An 18258-nucleotide genomic window follows, 5' to 3' on the forward strand; every position below is an offset into this window, starting at 1 on the left:
GTATAAGTATGTCCGATGACGAATGTTTGAACTAAAAGTGTGTGCACAACAATGATACCAAGGAAGTGTAATGTAGCTGAGAGTGGCGCATGTTTCCTCATTCCTTTTGACTTCTTAAACAATTAGTCTATGCAATCATATTTTTTTATTTCCCTACCTGTCTAAAATGTACAATTTAGTGTTTTATGTGTGGAAGTGTGTATTGCCCCCCTGTGTAACAGACACACACACACTGTATTGTGTGACAATGGCCTCTCCTTATGCTGCTCTCCTTTGTTGCAGGGTTTGGCTGGGCCAGAAGGTAACCCAGGTCCTAAAGGTGTACGTGTAAGTACAGCTCCCTTACTACCCTCCCCTCCACTTTACTCAGCTCTATTAGAGGGAATACTTCATTTCCTGAAGGGATTACCTGTCTGCTCCACCAGGAACGGCTGATCTGTTAGAGGGCCTGTGTTGTGTTAACAAGGTGCTGGCTCCCACTGCAGCAGATTCCTCTGGGAGCAGGTCTGGGATCTGTTTTCGCTCAGTCGAGCTTCTGCTCTGTTGCGAGAGCAGCTCATTCCTTTCCTCAGGAAGCACAGGCATGCTCTCCCTCCGCTAGAGAACAGAGGGAGGGAAAAGAGCACGGGCTGGAGCATAGATAGAAAGGTTGGGAGGAGGGTATGAAGAGGTGGATAAATGAAAAGTAAAAAAAATTAAGTGTAAGGAGAATCCCTCAGTTTGTCATTTTTGTTTATGCCAACATGTTGTCAGAGACAGAATGACATATCAGCCTATTAGGGAAAACTACAGGGCTAAATGAGTTTGAGATGTCTCTGGTAGTTTTCCATTGCTGAAGAATGTAGAAAAAGAAAGAGAGAGAGAGAGAGAGAGAGAGAGTCTTACATCCATGTTGTATTATGTTTAAGTGAAGGTAGAATCCAAAACATAGCAGATAAGCTGCCAGACCGCCACTATCCCAGACTGCTGTCTGCTTCAATTATTGTAATGGTTTTCTTGTGTCGAAGGAGAGGCGGACCAAAACGCAGCGTGGTTATTATTCATGGTTCTTTAATAAAGAAACTATACATGAATAGATTAACAAAACCAAGAAATGTGAAAAAACAAAACAGCCCTATCTGGTGCAAACACAGAGACAGGAACAATCACCCACAAAACAGGCTAAATATGGTTCCCAATCAGAGACAATGACTAACACCTGCCTCTGATTGAGAACCATATCAGGCAAACACAGAAACAGACTAACTAGACACACAACATAGAATGCCCACTCAGATCACACCCTGACCAAACAAAACATAGAAACATACAAAGCAAACTATGGTCAGGGTGTGACAATTATAGAAGTCTCCTGTCCCCCACACTGTCCACTCCTCTCCCTTTTAGCTAGTCAGAATAAAAGCAAAAGCTTGCCTTCCATATTTCCCTCTCATTTTTTGTGGTGATTTGTGAGGTAGTGGTGATGAGGCGTTTTTCTGCTATTGCCAGATGAGTATTATGTTCCATACTGATGAAATGTGGACATGCCTGATCTCCTCTCTCTGAAGTGGTCAGCAGATCGTAGCCTGTCAGCAAAGAGGGATGAGTAATTATACATGTAAATGTTTTGAAAGATGCACCGCTAGTTACTTTATATTTTTATTTTTTTACAACAGAGTGGAAAAATGGCCGCATGTAACTTTTCTTCTCTCGGGTGGTCAGCAGCTCTTAGCCTGTCAGCTAAGAAACATATATTGAAGGTTGCACCGCATGCCACTTTTCAATCGAGCATGGATAATTGGCCACTTGAAACGTTTCTATTTGGCTCTTAGCCTGTCAGCTAAGACAGTTTTTTCCATAGATGTAACTTTTCTAGTGAGGCGCATGGATACAGGACCAGTTGACCTGCTTCCCTAGCCATGGATGGAACTGCTTCACCTGGGTGAAGAGTTCCTCTGACAGAAAGATGGAATGGTAGAATGAGACCTGGGTGAAGAGTTCCTCTGACAGAAAGATGGAATGGTAGAATGAGACCTGGGTGAAGAGTTCCTCTGACAGAAAGATGGAATGGTAGAATGAGACCTGGGTGAAGAGTTCCTCTGACAGAAAGATGGAATGGTAGAATGAGACCTTCCTCTGACAGAAAGATGGAATGGTAGAATGAGACCTGGGTGAAGAGTTCCTCTGACAGAAAGATGGAATGGTAGAATGAGACCTGGGTGAAGAGTTCCTCTGACAGAAAGATGGAATGGTAGAATGAGACCTGGGTGAAGAGTTCCTCTGACAGAAAGATGGAATGGTAGAATGAGACCTGGGTGAAGAGTTCCTCTGACAGAAAGATGGAATGGTAGAATGAGACCTGGGTGAAGAGTTCCTCTGACAGAAAGATGGAATGGTAGAATGAGACCTAAGAGAAAAGATGGAATGAGAATGAGACCTGGGCGAAGAGTTCCTCTGACAGAAAGATGGAATGGTAGAATGAGACCTGGGTGAAGAGTTCCTCTGACAGAAAGATGGAATGGTAGAATGAGACCTGGGTGAAGAGTTCCTCTGACAGAAAGATGGAATGGTAGAATGAGAGAAAGGAGAGGCGGAAAGATGGAGATTTATCCCTCTCATATCTGTCCATGAAGCCAGACAATGTATCATTAGACTGATAGCTTGGCTTCAGTTTCAAGTTTTTTCTTTTAAGTTAGTGTGTGTGCTTGCATATTGCATTTTTCTATTTTACCTTTATTTATCTAGGCAAGTCAGTTAAGAACTAATTCTTATTTACAATGACGGCCTACCAAAAGGCAAAAGGCCTCCTGCGTGGACAGGCCAGGGTTAAAAAAATATATATATATATATAAATATAGGACATATGTCAGCATGCCAGCACTAGAGTAGGGGTACATCATCATCACTGATCTCTGATCTGGCTACAATCAAGGCCGCTACATACGTTTACATACCTGACACTCAGAATTCCCAGAAGTCAATGAGTTCAGAGACACTATTGCTTTGATGGGCTTAACATAAACCTGTTCAGGTATTCAACAGTCTGCTCGATGTCACAGTGGTTTATCTGTATCAAATCCAATTGTATTTGTCAAATGTGCCGTATACAACAGGTTTATTACCGTACCGTGAAATGCTTACTTTACAAGCCCTTAACCAACAATGCAGTTAAAAAAAAATTGAGTTAAAAATAGAGTTAAGAATAAAAAGTAACACAATAAAAGAACAATAACGAGGCTATATACAGAGGGTACTGGTACCGAGTCAATGTGCAGGGGTTCCAGGTTAGAAATGTATGCACTATACCATCACAGAGAGATGATGATGATTTATCTCTATGCGTATACTGTACTGTAGGTCCAACAAGCCTGCCTGTTCCACTTCCATTGTCTGAGTGTGACTGATGAATCTTCAGTTCAGTAATGCCCCGCTGTCCTATCCATCAGTAGACCAAGTAAAGATATGTTGTCCCGTACATGCTGTCTAAATAACGTCTTCCATTAGATGTTGAGGATGGGTTCAAAGACTTTATTACGTGGTCGGACACGCTCATGACAAGTCTTACTTTGCATTATACCTCCAGGCAAAGTGTTACAAACGGGTTCACATGTACTGTATGTGTGCTTTGGTTTTCAGGGTTTCATTGGGCCTCCTGGTATAGCTGGTTCACCCGGGCAGGAAGGGGAGAGAGTAAGTATCACCTTGATTTATGCAGTATGTGCACCTAATTAAGTGTCTGTCAGGTAGGAGACATTGTCCTCTTTGTTTGCAATAGGTGTAGGATATAACCAAGGCTACTGGCTAACTCATCCTATCAGTTGTACTCCTCTTGAACCTTCCATGTGGACGAGGACAGGGCGAGGGTCGTCAATATCAGTCAACTCGGATCTAACCAAAGGCAATTCATGTTGCGTTTCATCTATTTCGGAGCTATTAAGCAACAGGAAAATATGTGGTCTGTTAATTGTTAATTGTATGGTTTTATTTATAGATCCAAATGAATGTTTGCTGATACTAACAAAGCAGCTACAGCGATCTCTCCTCACAGAGTTCTTATAAGGACAATAAAATGTTGAATAACTACATTTTCCACAATGCAATGCCATGTTGTGTCAGTGGAAAATATGCTTCTTCATCATGAAATAAATCATAAGTCCCCTGGACCGTAGTACAGTGTTTATCTTCCCTTAATAACTTACTCTGGCAGTAAAGTCCTGTAAAACAATAAAAAAAAAACCTGTATGATTCATTCTGTGAGGGAGGTCTTGGCTACGATTTTGTCATAGACGAATTACACAGCAAACGGCAGTCACCTTTCCTCATCTGAGAGTTTCCTTGTGTTTTTCCCCCCAGGGTATTCCCGGTCCTGTTGGGAAGACCGGTCCCAAAGGAAAACAGGTAATGGACTACACGACACCACACAGCTTTGAAACCCGTGATATTCCTGGACAGGGGGACTAGAATGGTCCGCATGCATCCTGGGTCAATAACTGTGGTCCAATTCATTCATGCGCTATCAAGAGGGCGGAACAGGGAGATAAGAAGAGAGGATAGGATAAGAGAGAGAGTAGAGGAGAGGAGGTGGGAAGAATAGAGGTCAGAAAGAAGTGTTACACAACCCATAATGGTGTACATCTGCTACTCCCACAGAAGTAGGGCCCTCAACACAGGAAACCCTAAGGAATTTTAAAGCCAAAGCTTTGCCTTCATCTGTATTCTGTGAGTGTTCATTGCTAATGTGCAAATGCACTCGGCACATTCAGTGCCAAAAGTAACAATTCACACACAGCCAAAAATAGATTACCCGTGATATAAAAACAACCTATGGACAGGATGCCAACAACATGAGGATATGCATACCTTGGCATTCAACTTGCCATTTGAGTGAGTCTCTCTCAGTGCCAGTTAGGTTGGCATAGGAAAACAGTGTCTCACATACAGAGATCGAGTAACCAAAGGCATGACATAGTGAAAAAAGCTATAAAAACACAAGTGTCAGTGAGCATCTGACAGCTTCTCTGTGCTGTGGCCAGCTGGGATACCAAGTGGGCCGATGGCCCAGACCAGGCACACCAGCATCTGTCTGTGAGTGAGTGGAGAGGGGTTTTCAAAGCCTGCTTCTCTCTCTCTCTCTCTCTCTCTCTCTCTGAAACTGGAACACTGGGGATGGAACACTCTGGAAGTTCAGGAACACTGGGGATGGAACACTCTGGAAGTTCTGGGGATGGAACACTCTGGAAGTTCTGGAACGCTGGGGGACACTGGGGATGGAACACTCTGGAAGTTCTGGAAGCTGGGGATGGAACACTCTGGAACGCTGGGGATGGAACACTCTGGAAGTTCTGGAACGCTGGGGATGGAACACTCTGGAAGTTCTGGAACGCTGGGGATGGAAACACTGGAAGTTCTGGAACGCTGGGGATGGAACACTGGGGATGGAACACTCTGGAAGTTCAGGAACGCTGGGGATGGAACACTCTGGAAGTTCAGGAACGCTGGGGATGGAACACTCTGGAAGTTCTGGAACGCTGGGGATGGAACACTCTGGAAGTTCTGGAACACAGGGGAGAGAATGGAGAACATCAGAACATCCCACAATATGCAAATAGGCAGGTGTAGGCAGGCAAGGAGGGCCAGCGCCCTTTGCCCTGTTCGATCTGATAGGCCCACAATGAAGAGATTATACCCAGGAGCATCTGAATATCTAATAACTCCTAACTGAACTGCCAACAATGAAGAGATTATACCCAGGAGCATCTGAATATCTAATAACTCCTAACTGAACTGCCAACATTGTGTAAATGAAAACTTTTTTGTTCTTTTGCGTGCAGGGAGTTGTCGGAGATGTTGGTGAAAGGGGTCCTCCTGGTCCTGATGGCGACGAGGTAAGATCTACGTCCCTCCTCCTCTTAAAGGGATAGTCCAAGATTTTGGCAATTAAGTCCCTTTTCTACTTACCCAGAGTCAGATGAACTCGTAGATACAATGTTGATGTCTCTGCGTGCATTTGAAGCAAGTCGAAGGTAGTTTCGCGAGTCATTGCTAACTAGCGTTAGCGACTGGGATAGCGTTAGCGCAATGGGAGTCTACAGGTGCATCCCAGTCGCTGAGCTAACGTCACATAGCAGTTTCCTTCATACTGCACGCAGAGACCTAGAAATGGTATCCATCAGTTCATCCGACTCTGTGTAAATAGTTGCCAAAATCTCACACTATCCCTTTAAGTCAAATCAAATGTGTCACTGGTGTAGACTTTAAGCTTGCTTACAAGCCTGCTTTACAAGCCTTTCCCAATGATGCAGGGTCTACAAATAATAATAGTAATGTAAAATAAAATAGTAGCACAAGAGGATTTAAATAAGATACACAAGTACCAGATCCATGTGCAGCGGTAGGAGCTATCTGAGGTCGATAGTACGTGACAGCACTGTTTAATGTACTAGGCATCATGAGGGATGATAATAAGAGTCACATAAAGAACAGAGTAGCAGCAGCAAATGATGAGTGTAAAAGTGTGTAAGTGTGTTTGTGTAATGTGTGTGTGTGTGTGTTTGTAATGTGTATGTATGTGTGTGTGTGTGTGTGTGTGTGTGTGTGTGTGTGTGTGTGTGTGTGTGTGTGTTTTTTTGTATGTAGTGTTTGTGAATGTAGGTGGGAGTGTCAATGTAGGGTGTGTGTGTGTGTGTGTGTGTGTGTGTTTGTGTAATGTGTATGTATGTGTAATGTGTATGTGTGTGTGTGTGTGTTTGTGTAATGTGTATGTATGTGTGTGTGTGTGTGTGTGTGTGTGTAATGTGTATGTATGTGTGTGTGTGTTTGTGTATGTGTGTGTGTGTGTGTGTTTTTGTATGTAGTGTTTGTGAATGTAGGTGGGAGTGTCAATGTAGGGTGTGTGAGTGAGTGTGTATATGGTGTGTATATATAGTCTAGTGTGTGCGCGTATGGTCAGTGCAAGATAGAGTCCGTGCAGATAGTTTGGGTACCATTCATTTACTATTTAGCAGTCTGGCTATTAAGCAGTCTTATGGCTTGGGAGTAGAAGCTGTCTCACAGCCTATTAGTCCGAGAGCCGATGTGGTACCCTTTGGCCGTTGGCCTGTTTCCGGTTGCCACGTTTGTATACTCTATTCAGTCTCTAGCAAAAAATCACACTCCAGGAACAATGTTGTGCATCCCTGTCCTATGTCTGGTGACCTGCTCTATGACCTTTAGGAGATTAGCTCTGCTGAGCTGAGTCGTGCCATGCACAGTATACAGACAGAGCAATTGTTCTCGTTTGGCCTCCGAAACGCCAGGGTTGACTCAACCGCATGGCTTAGATTAGAACACACTCTCTGGACTGTTTCTGGACGTCTGTAGCTCTGGATGAGCTCAGCCCAGGCCCAGCAGTCTGTAACGTTTTAGAGCTCAACGTGTTGAGATGATCTGGCAGGGCAGATTCCAACAGAACAGCAGGGAATCACTTTATTGAGCTGGCAAAGCTGCAGATGAGCAAACTGATTGTTTCCCGAGCCTGTTTTTTTTTTGGTGTTTTTAATTGATTTAAAAAGTTCTGTAAAAGCACTGTTTAATGTATGTAGACTGAGAAGCAGCAAAGAAGCGAGGTTCACAGCACAACATGGTTTGTGTTATGATTAGCTGTGTCTGGGTGTGTGTGTGTGTGTCTCTGTGTGTGTGTGTGTGTGTGTGTGCCAGACTGCATGATACTGTAATTTGGAGAAAAGCTTTACTATCCTGTGTGTGGCCTGGGCGTGTGTGTGTGTCTCTGTGTGTGTGTGTGTGCATGCGCGTGTTGATGTTCACGTGTGTGTCTATTGCTACCCTGTACTCATGATGTTCCTGTGCTGTCCTATAGGGGCCTGCTGGTGGGACTGGCATGGGTGGCTTCCCAGGTCTGAGGGTGAGTGTTACACAACATTACACATCAGCCTTTCTAGGGATTTTTTCCACCGTGCCTCTACATCGGCATTGCTTCCTCTCTGGGGTTTTAGGCTCGATTTCTGTGATAACTTTGTGATAACTGCGGTTCTAAAAAAAATAGCTCTATAAATACATTTGATTAATATCTTTATTCATCTGTCGTGTTATGGTCAAGGTCTAACGTTTTTTTAATCTTTATGTCGTAAATTAAGATCCTACATCTGTACAGTGTATTATATCCACATCAAGTCCAACTCCACATTTGTCTGTAGATTAGATCAGGTGTTTTTGGATAACTGTTTTGTATACTGGAAGAGTAAAAATTCTGATGAATGGGGAATCTGCTCTGACATACTCTGATAAATGGGAATCTCTAACTAGTACCCTTCGTTTCTTGGAGAGGTACTGTGCCAATACTCCAACCAAGATAATTTGTTTTGAATGGTAACAATATATTCTTCACCCTGCCTACTGTGAAACGCTTAGTACTGTGCTCTGCAGGTCATGACTGCCCTGCCAAAGGTGAATTACCAATATTTTGATTAACTTTAAAGACATGGCGGCCTGTCAATCCCTGAGCGGAGTGAGGGAGAGGGAGAAGGAGAAGGAGAAGGAGAGGGAGAGAGAGAAGGAGAGGGAGAGAGAGAAGGAGAGGGAGAGGGAGAAGGAGAGGGAGAAGGAGAAGGAGAAGGAGAGAGAGAGTGAGAGGGAGAGAGAGAGTGAGAAGACCAAAAGAGGTCCCACTTTAAATTACGTTCAGCGTATAAAGGCTCCTTCGTAATGCCTTCAGAAGCACTACATAAGTGTTACAAAGCATCTTTAACCATATGTCATGTTTTATAAAGGGTTGTTAAATGTGGCACAACTGTGTGTAATTATCACCAATGTCAAATGTGACTATGAGACGTGAGACATGAATATGAGACGTGGCTATGAGACGTGGCTATGAGACGTGGCTATGAGACGTGGCTGTATCTAGGGGATTTGTATTTAGCTGAGCTTGCTAGCTACATTTAGGCTAGCTAGTAATTTTTGTGAAGTCACTGAAATTATCGGAAATAACCATTGAGGTATAGAATCTAATTTAACACTTAACTACTACAAACAAATTTAAATATAAATAAATAAAGGTTAACTTGTTTGTTTTTCGCTGTCCAGTGGCAGCTCATCACATGATCAGTTTCTCGTCTGCAACACTAAGAAAGTACTTCCGGGACACTTAAATGTGTCAATAACTATTAATGATATATACAAATAATTATCTAAACATTAACAATGATTCATATTTGTTCATATTTAAGTGACATTTGCATTAAATGTGGATTTAGAAACATGTACCAATGTCAAATAAACACCCTCAATACAAATAACTGTATATACAGTTGAAGTCGGAAGTTTACACACACCTTAGTCAAATACATTTAAACTCAGTTTATCACATTTCCTGACATTTAATCCTAGTAAAAATTCCCTGTTTTAGGTCAGTTAGGATCACCACTTTATTTTTCAGAATTAGAAATGACAGAATAATTGTAGAGAGAATGATTTATTTCAGCTTTTTTATTCTTCACAATAAGTTGGGTGAATTTTGGCCCATTCATCCTGACAGAGCTGGTGTAACGGAGTCAGGTTTGTCGGCCTCCTTGCTCACACACGCTTTTTCAGTTCTGCCCACAAATGTTCTATAGGATTGAGGTCAGGGCTTTGTGATGGCCACTCCAACACCTTGACTTTGTTGTCCTTCAGCAATGTTGCCACAACTTTGGAAGAATGCTTGGGGTTATTGTGCATTTGGAAGACCCATTTGTGACCATGCTTTAACTTCCTGAATTATGTCTTGAGATGTTGCTTCAATATAGCCACATAATTTTCCTCCCTCATGATGCCATCTATTTTGTGAAGTTCACCAGTCCCTCCTGCAGTAAAGCACCCCCACAACATGATGCTGCCACCCCCGTGCTTCACGGTTGGGATGGTGTTCTTCTGCTTGCAAGCCTCCCCCTTTTTCCTCCAAACATAACGATGGTCATTATGGCCAAACAGTTCTATTTTTGTTTCAGAGGACATTTCTCCAAAAAGTACGATCTTTGTCCCCATGTGCAGTTGCAAACCGTAGACTGGCTTTATTTATGGCAGTTTTGGAGCAGTGGCTTCTTCCTTGCTGAGCGGCCTTTCAGGTTATGTCGATTAAAGGACTCGTTTTACTGTGGATATAGATACTTTTGTACCTGTATCCTCCAGCATCTCCTCAAGGTCCTTTGCTGTTGTTCTGGGATTGATTTGCCCTTTTCGCACCAAGTACGTTCATCTCTAGGAGACAGAACACAAGAAATGACTTGTGTCTTGCACAAACTAGATGTCCTAACCGACTTGCCAAAACTATAGTTTGTTAACAAGAAATGTGTGCAGTGGTGGTAAACTCCCGACTTCAACTGTATGGAAGACACATTGTCTTAGAGCAAGAACTATTCTCGGTGCCACAGTAAAAGTATAGCAGGGAATACTGTAAGGTCTGTAGAATGTATATATGGTGTCATTTCAAGGGGCTCTGAATAATACAGAGTTTTGCTGACCTTTTAGTCCACCCATTCCATTGGTGGCTGAATCACATCACATGTGACACATTACTACAGAAAACCTGCTAACCAAACAACAGTACATGGGCATTCTCACTGAATTAAATGGCAACTACACGCAAAAATGTTCTTCGATTTTTCCCAGACCTCCAAAGACATCACCTGATGTGATTTAAGCATTACGGTGAACACTATTTAAAATACTGTAAAGAACCTGGGGTAATCCAAAACCTGGAAAACAAAACCAAGAAAACAGAATTTGAATTTCAGAATGTTTTAGTCAAATATAATATAATTTATAACATTTTGCAGACATTTTATCCAAAGCGACTTACAGTACAGTCATTTGTGAATACATTTTTACGTATGGGAGGTCCTGGGAATCGAACCCAATATCAATGCTCTACCAAGATGCATGACAGGGTTATAAATGCTTTGTGAAGCCTCAATTTAATATGATTTATAAGGCCTTTATTATTTTATTTTTATTTTACCTTTATTATTATTATTATTATTTATTCTTTTTTTTACCTTTATTTAACCAGGCAAGTCAGTTAAGAACAAATTCTTATTTTCAATGATGGCCTAGGAACAGTGGGTTAACTGCCTGTTCAGGGGCAGAACTACAGATTTTGTACCTTGTCAGCTCGGGGATTTGAACTTGCAACCTTTCGGTTACTAGTCCAATGCTCTAACCACTAGGCTACCCTGCCGCCCCAACGGTGCTTATGTCACCCTTTATAAAGCACAGAATTATGTCATATTTGACGTAGTGGGTTATGTCACATTTGACATTGGTGGTTATGTCACACTTTTATGCGACATTTATGAACCCTTTAAAGCATGACATATGGTTATAGATGATTTGTAACACATTTATGTAGTGTTTATGAAGGCTTTATGAGGGCTTACCAAGCCTTTACAGGCCTGGGCAATTCCAGCCCTCGGGGGCCTGATTGCTGTCACACTTTTCGCCGATCCCTAGCAAACACACCTGATTGGTGTCACACTTTTCGCCGATCCCTAGCAAACACACCTGATTGGTGTCACACTTTTCGCCGATCCCTAGCAAACACACCTGATTGGTGTCACACTTTTCGCCGATCCCTAGCAACACACCTGATTGGTGTCACACTTTTCGCCGATCCCTAGCGAACACACCTGATTTAAACTAACTGCATTCTAAACTGAAGATCAGGATTAGTTGATTATTGGAGTCAGCTGTGTTAGCTGGGGCTAGGGCAAAAGTGTGACCACCATTCAGGCCACAGATGACTGGAGATACCCAGGCCTGCTATAAGCTGCACATTATTTAAAGCTGGAGAGAGAGAGAGAGAGAGAGAGATAAAGAGAGAGATGGAGAGAGAGGGGGGATGGGGGTTAGAGAGCCTATCCTAGTGATGTCTCCTGAGAGGGAGAGAGAGTGGGATGAGTGAAAGAAATCCATAGCAGCTCTTCTCTAAACTCATACATACTCCCATGCCATTTTAAGTCATCAAAACATGTCAAAGTGTCCATCCAGGCCATATAGTGTTGCACCGTAATGATAGATACTGTATTACCTCCACCCATGACCTAGCCCGTACCCTATCCCTCATACCCCCATGACCTCCATAACCCATTCCTCCCCATGGGGCTGCTGAGGTGAAGTGAGGTTTGGTCCCTGACCCTGGCCTCCCCGGGAAAACTGTGTTGGCCGGAGCGTGGGAGGTTGGGAACCCTCTCTCTCCATCAGACAGATTTACGGGGTCACCACGAGCGGCGCTCAGAGGGATGGAGATTCCTCAACCGTTGCCAAGGCATCCAGCCATAACTCAACCGCTACACCTTAACTCGACCGTAACTCAACTGCCACGCCAAGATCCACACAGAGTCTGACTTGCCTGAACTACTGTTACAAGATGGCACCCAGGCAGCATGACTTACGTACCCCGGGAATTTGATCTGACTCAGATGGAGGGCTCTGACCCATCCCTACAAATCAAGCTGTTCTCTGGACAGGACGTAGCATGGACATGGTCAGGTCAGGCTACTGGAAGTTAGGCCTACCAGGGAAAACACAGCCAGCTCTATTCCAGCCGTGACAAAAAAGTTGAGGCAAAACTTGTAGGATATAGATCATCCTGCTCTTATTGCTATTCAACATCACACATATTCTCTTGCATTTTCTATTCCCTGTATGTCTATGACAAAAACCTGTTGATGAGTGATCATCTTTGAGAAATAGTTCATGTAAAGTCATTTAGGATAAAGTATTTAAGTGTAGTGTATAATCCAGGAAGGGTCTCGATTTGTTCAACTGAATGGCTGGCTGGTAAAGTGGCCAATTGGATCAACTCCGTTCATGTAGTTACATACTGTGCATATTTATCGGCCATGTTATGTTTTACAGTCACTAATGTATTTTCAATTCAGTACAACATTATTGTAAGTGCAGGTACTTTACATGAAATATTACTCAAACGTGATCATTTTGAACAGCAGCTCTTCGTCCACGATGTCTCCCTATCTGAAAAGCATCTATGTTTACAAAGACTTCGGCGAATGCTTTGTCAAGTCTTTAGAAGTAGTGTTTTGTTTAAAGTGAGACCGAAGTGGGCCTACATTAATGGCTGCCTACAGTATACAGGGCTCTGTCATGTCAGACATTTCGGCCCCAGAGGAGAGGCGGTCCCACAGCAGATCCCCATTCAACCCATCCCAACTCTACGAACCCGGGACACTTCCATCATGCTGGAATTAGAATCACATGTCTTCCAGGCATTTGTTACGTGAGAGGAAGCCCAACTAGTGTGGCGACTGATTCCTCATGTCACTCTGCCCCGTGAAGAAGTCTTTCAAATTCACATTTCAGACAAATTGGTGCCATCTCCTCTGCTGATCGATCCACATCTAACTCTCTAGCCCACACTATCACCCCTGCCGTCCTTATGCAGGAGACAGACATGCATCTCCACCACTATTCCTTAATCCTCTCCGTCTGTCCTCCAAAACTCATCTTGTTGCTTCATTTTTCTCCCTTGACTTTTTCCTTGAAGCATCGTGACCTAATTCTGGAGAGCTTCGTTTTAACGTGGCCGTGAGCCTTGACGCTGTTAGATCCTATAGCATGTTCCCACAGTACAGCCATGATGGATCAGATCTGCTTGGCGTATGCCATTTTGACTGACAGACTGGGTTGTAATTGTGTGGTTGTTAGATCCTATAGCATGTTCCCACAGCCATTATGGATCAGATCTGCTTGGCGTATGCCATTTTGACTGACAGACTGGGTTGTATTGTGTGGTTGGTCCTATCCATCATTGTTATTTCTGTGTGGTTGGGTTTCGTGTGTCTTGTCATTAAACAAAAACCTCAGAACGCAACCAGTACTGTGGTTGAATGGCTTTCTGCACTGATGCTCATCACCCTGTTTACACACTGTATATGTGAATTCCTGAGTTCCCTTCCCAAATGATGGTGGAATGGGAATCTCTGATTGTGCTGTATGTTTGACACAAAGCCAATCTGTCTATTTTAAACCACACATATAAAACCAAATAGGAAAAAGGGTTTTTACCTTTTCTTCCATTGACGTTTCTCTCCAGGAAAAAGAGAGAGAGAGTGGTGTGTGAAGCTTTGCATTCAGAGCCAAAGTGTAATAAACTCTTAAATGTACACACTAATGGGGCCAACACGCACACATGTCATTTAATGGTACGCATTCCAGATATGATCCTCTGTTACTGTGGCGTTGTGTTCGATTGTTTTAAAGGAATACAGGAATTCACCAATGTGGTTTTCCTGACGTTTCTCTAATCATTGGTTTCTCATGTGGGGAGGGAGAGGGAGAGGGTGGGGGGAGAGCTATAGAGGGCAGGGAGGGAGAAAGAGAGAGAAGAAGAGAGGGGGAGATTAAACCCTCCCGCAGGCAGCAGGTGGTGTCCATCTTATCTGTCGTTCCCTCGTATTGTAGCTGTGTGTGGGATATTGATGTTTGATTCGCTGGATCAATTGGTTGGCCCTGAGAGGAGAGTGGTGGGGTATCGCCTTACGCCAATTGTCTGTTTTCAGCCCGTAACTTTCATATGCCCTCAGTTGAAAGCATTCTTCATGAAGTGCGTGCGATTTGTCTTCATCCCGCCGTGCCATTAGCCAGGGAGGTTGAGCATCAAACACAAAGTCATACTGAGACCAGATGGACCTCTGCTTTTAAGCCACATGTCCTTAATGACATCACATTAAGCTCTTTGAGGGGCGCTGGTTGCTCGCCGGATGGAGTTTCCTCAACCGTTGCCAAGGCAGCTTTGTGAAGCCTCACAAAAAAAACGGAACTCATCATGAGGGGCCGCAGTGCCTCGTGGGTCTGCGTACCCACATCCATAGCCCCGATTCTACACATCTTCCCATGGGGCGGAGAGAAGATTTTGCAATTTTATAACTAATTTCATGCAATTATACAAATTTTGCCATAGAGTGGAGGTCAATGTTTGCAGTTTTTAATATGATAACTGATGATCAATGGGCCCCACCCCGGTCGGTAATTCAACCATGCTTACTACAAGTTTAGATAACTGGCCGCTTGACTACCTTAACAAACTAAAAAATGTTTGCTGACATGGGCTAATTGAGTGACTGCTGATGCACTACCAAATTTCGAAATTGCACCTTGTGCATTCTATTATTTTAACTCTCGACAGCAAGTTGAGGCCCGGACTGATTTCACCCCTGCATTAGGGGCTCCCAGTGGTCTAAGGCACTGCTTCTCAGTGCAAGAGGTGTCATTGCAGTACCCGGTTCAAATCCAGGCTGCATCCCATCTGGCTGTGATTGGGAGTCCCATAGGGCGGCTCGCAAGTGGGCCCAGCATTGGCCGGGGTAGGCTGTCATTGTAAATAAGAATTTGTTCTTAACTGACTTGCCTAGTTAAATGAAGGTAAAATTAGAACAAAGGACAACTGCTTTCAGTTATTAATCCTCAGCTGCTCTTACCTCTTCTACTAAAGTCTCCAGGCCCCTAATACAACTGATTATTTACCAAACCACTCCCGTGTTTTACAACTGCATTCACTTATTCATTCTCAGCTGCTCTTATAGTACCTGTTCTCTGAAGTCCTCATGAATCATAATTTACCACGGTGCTTCTCACGTTTTAGAATGTGAAGAAGCCTTACTGGTTTCTGTGACAGCGGCTAAAAGTAGGAGGAAGCAAAGGTATCTGTCCAAGTGTACAGGCTGGCTCTGATGAAGAGGAGCCGTATCTGTGTGTGTGCGCGTGTGCATTCCTGTGTGTTTGTACTTTGTCAGTCCCTGCTGTGTTTGCTGGAGCTGCATCTCTCTCCAGATCTGATGACCCCTCAAAGCACAGCGTTGGGAAACCGAGCCACACTGGTAGGCCAGTAGGCCTGGAACGCATAGAATCACTTACAGAGCTGGCCTTCGGTCCCACACCCTCGGCCCGTGTAATTACAATGATTAGAACGATCATTCAGACCCTTTTCCAGCAGCACAGTGTCCGGTCACTCCTACCCTGTCCATGTCACAGCTGGTTAGATGTGATGTTGCAGTTGTGCGTCCGCTATGTTCCAGTCATGTGTCCGCTCGTGTGGACGGCCCAACTCCGAACTGACGCTTTATTGTCAGCACAGGCACAGCTTGGTCACAATAATAGGCATTGACTCACAGGACTGTAGTGTTTAGGCCCAGGCGGTAACCGCATGTGTCAAAATAATGGGCTGCGAGTGGGAAACGGATGTATTGGATGTTTCCTGTGGAACATGTCCTTCATTGTCTTGCGCCGTAAATCTGAGCCAGTATAATACATACTGTATACTTGATGAAGTGTGTGCACATGCGTGCTGTATCTTACCCTACTCCCCCTTCTCTCCACAGGGTGACCAAGGACCTGAGGGACAGCGAGGACTGACTGGCATAGTGGGAACTATGGTAACTACCCACCCTCTCCTCTCTTTTCCGTTCTCTTCCTCTCTTCCATTTTCCAGTCAGTCTCTCTGCATCTACGTCTATCGGTCTCTGTATCGTCCTCTGTTCTCTTTTTCAAAATGGCTGCCACTGAGGACTCCCTCTCCTGTTCCTTCTCTCTATTAGGGCCTGACTGGAAATGTGGGGCTGCCTGGATTGAAAGGTGATAAGGTGATCTAAATATTTATATTATTGTGAGTGATCTATCCCAGTGTGTGGATGAGGAGAGTGTGTTTTACATTCAAGTACATAGTGAAGGGAACGGGATGGGAGCAACAGAAGAGAGGAATGAGGATTTGATATGCAGTACAGAACCTAGAGCCTAAGAGAGTTATTCGGCTGTCCCCATAGGAGAACCCTTTAAGACAAAACATTTTGGTTCCAGGTAGAACCCTTTCGGGTTACATGTAGAACCCTTTCCACAGAGAGTTCAAGATGAAACGCAAAAGGGTTCTACCTAGAAGCAAAACGTTATCCTATGGGGACAGCCGAATAACCCTTTGCGAACCCTTGTTTCTAAGAGTGTACATCTCGGTACAGTATAAACTTGAGAAATAGAGACGTGTTTTTTAAATGTCTTCCCCCTTTCTGGTTCTGTTGTACCCCTGACTAGGATTGTTTACCCCTTTATTGATGAACTGTATAATCATTAGAAAACTCTTGATCTTGATTGCTGCTTGACTTTGGTAGGATGTATCTCCTATCGGATGGGTTAGATAGACACCTGAACATGGATGGGGAAGCAGTGTGTCCCTCCCTGTGTTGTTAACACTGTTCTCCGAGGAGCAAGTTGTTTGTATTATATCTCTGTGTGATGCTGTAACATTCAGGGCAAACCTGGACTAAGGGGGGAACCAGGAAAGATTGGTTACCAAGGTGATAAGGTAGGTTTCCCATCCGTCTGAATATGTTTATTGATTTTAAACTATGCTGGGTCCCTTGCGACACACACACACACACACACACATACATAGAAAAAAAAGTCAAAGAGAGGGAGTCAGATAATGAGTGATGGAGGGAATAGGAGCATAAACAAGTGTTGTGTGTTTGTTTGTGCCCCCAGGGTGCTGCTGGCTTACCTGGACCTCCTGGACTCCTTGGGAAAACAGGCCCACCTGTACGTTGTGTGTGTGTGTGTCACTTAATTAATGTAACGACCCCAGTAAACACCCTGTACCTTTTTAGAGACTTTCACTTTGTTACAGACCATATAACTGGGGCGGCAGGGTAGCCTAGTGGTTAGAGAGTTGGACTAGTAACCGAAAGGTTGCAAGTTCAAATCCCAGAGCTGACAAAGTACAAATCTGTCGTTCTGCCCCTGAACAGGCAGTTATCCCACTGTTCCTAGGCCGTCATTGAAAATAAGAATTTGTTCTTAACTGACTTGCCTAGTTAAATAAAGGTCAAATATATATATATTTTTTTAAATAACTGTCTGAAACTTTAAACTCTCTGCCTGAAAACGATGATGAAAAATTCACGCAACATATTTAGACCATCTGTTGGGTCCTGCATGAGTCGATGACAGGCAACAACGGAGCATATTCTATAGTCCTGGCATATCCACCTGGCATATCCACCTGGCATAGGTTGTTTGTTTTACACTGAATTAGTATTTTTAACATAGCAAAGAATAGAAATAGAAAGCTAAAACCTGCTCAGTTTGGCATAGTATTAAGTGAATACACCGCAAAGACGCTCCCATATTTTTACACCTGGCATAACCACCTTGCATATCCACCTTGCATATCCACCTGGCATAACCACCTGGCATATCCACCTGGCATAACCACCTGGCATATCCACCTGGCATATCCACCTG

The 18258-nt window shown here is 43.7% G+C and overlaps 1 protein-coding gene across 1 annotated transcript in view; it reads left to right on the plus strand.

Moving 5' to 3' along the window:
- The window catches only part of LOC115145412 (collagen alpha-1(XXIV) chain-like), a 213867-nt gene that overhangs the window by 91790 nt on the left and 103819 nt on the right, over positions 1-18258 (plus strand). Inside the window, exons 10-18 of the mRNA XM_065002804.1 lie at positions 283-327; positions 3616-3669; positions 4333-4377; positions 5811-5864; positions 7835-7879; positions 16347-16400; positions 16563-16607; positions 17267-17320; positions 17500-17553. Of these exons, the coding sequence (XP_064858876.1) occupies positions 283-327; positions 3616-3669; positions 4333-4377; positions 5811-5864; positions 7835-7879; positions 16347-16400; positions 16563-16607; positions 17267-17320; positions 17500-17553 (450 nt within the window). The remainder of the gene's footprint in view (positions 1-282; positions 328-3615; positions 3670-4332; positions 4378-5810; positions 5865-7834; positions 7880-16346; positions 16401-16562; positions 16608-17266; positions 17321-17499; positions 17554-18258) is intronic.

This window comes from Oncorhynchus nerka, linkage group LG17 (assembly GCF_034236695.1).
Source record: "Oncorhynchus nerka isolate Pitt River linkage group LG17, Oner_Uvic_2.0, whole genome shotgun sequence".
NCBI classification, from domain to species: Eukaryota; Metazoa; Chordata; class Actinopteri; order Salmoniformes; family Salmonidae; genus Oncorhynchus; species Oncorhynchus nerka.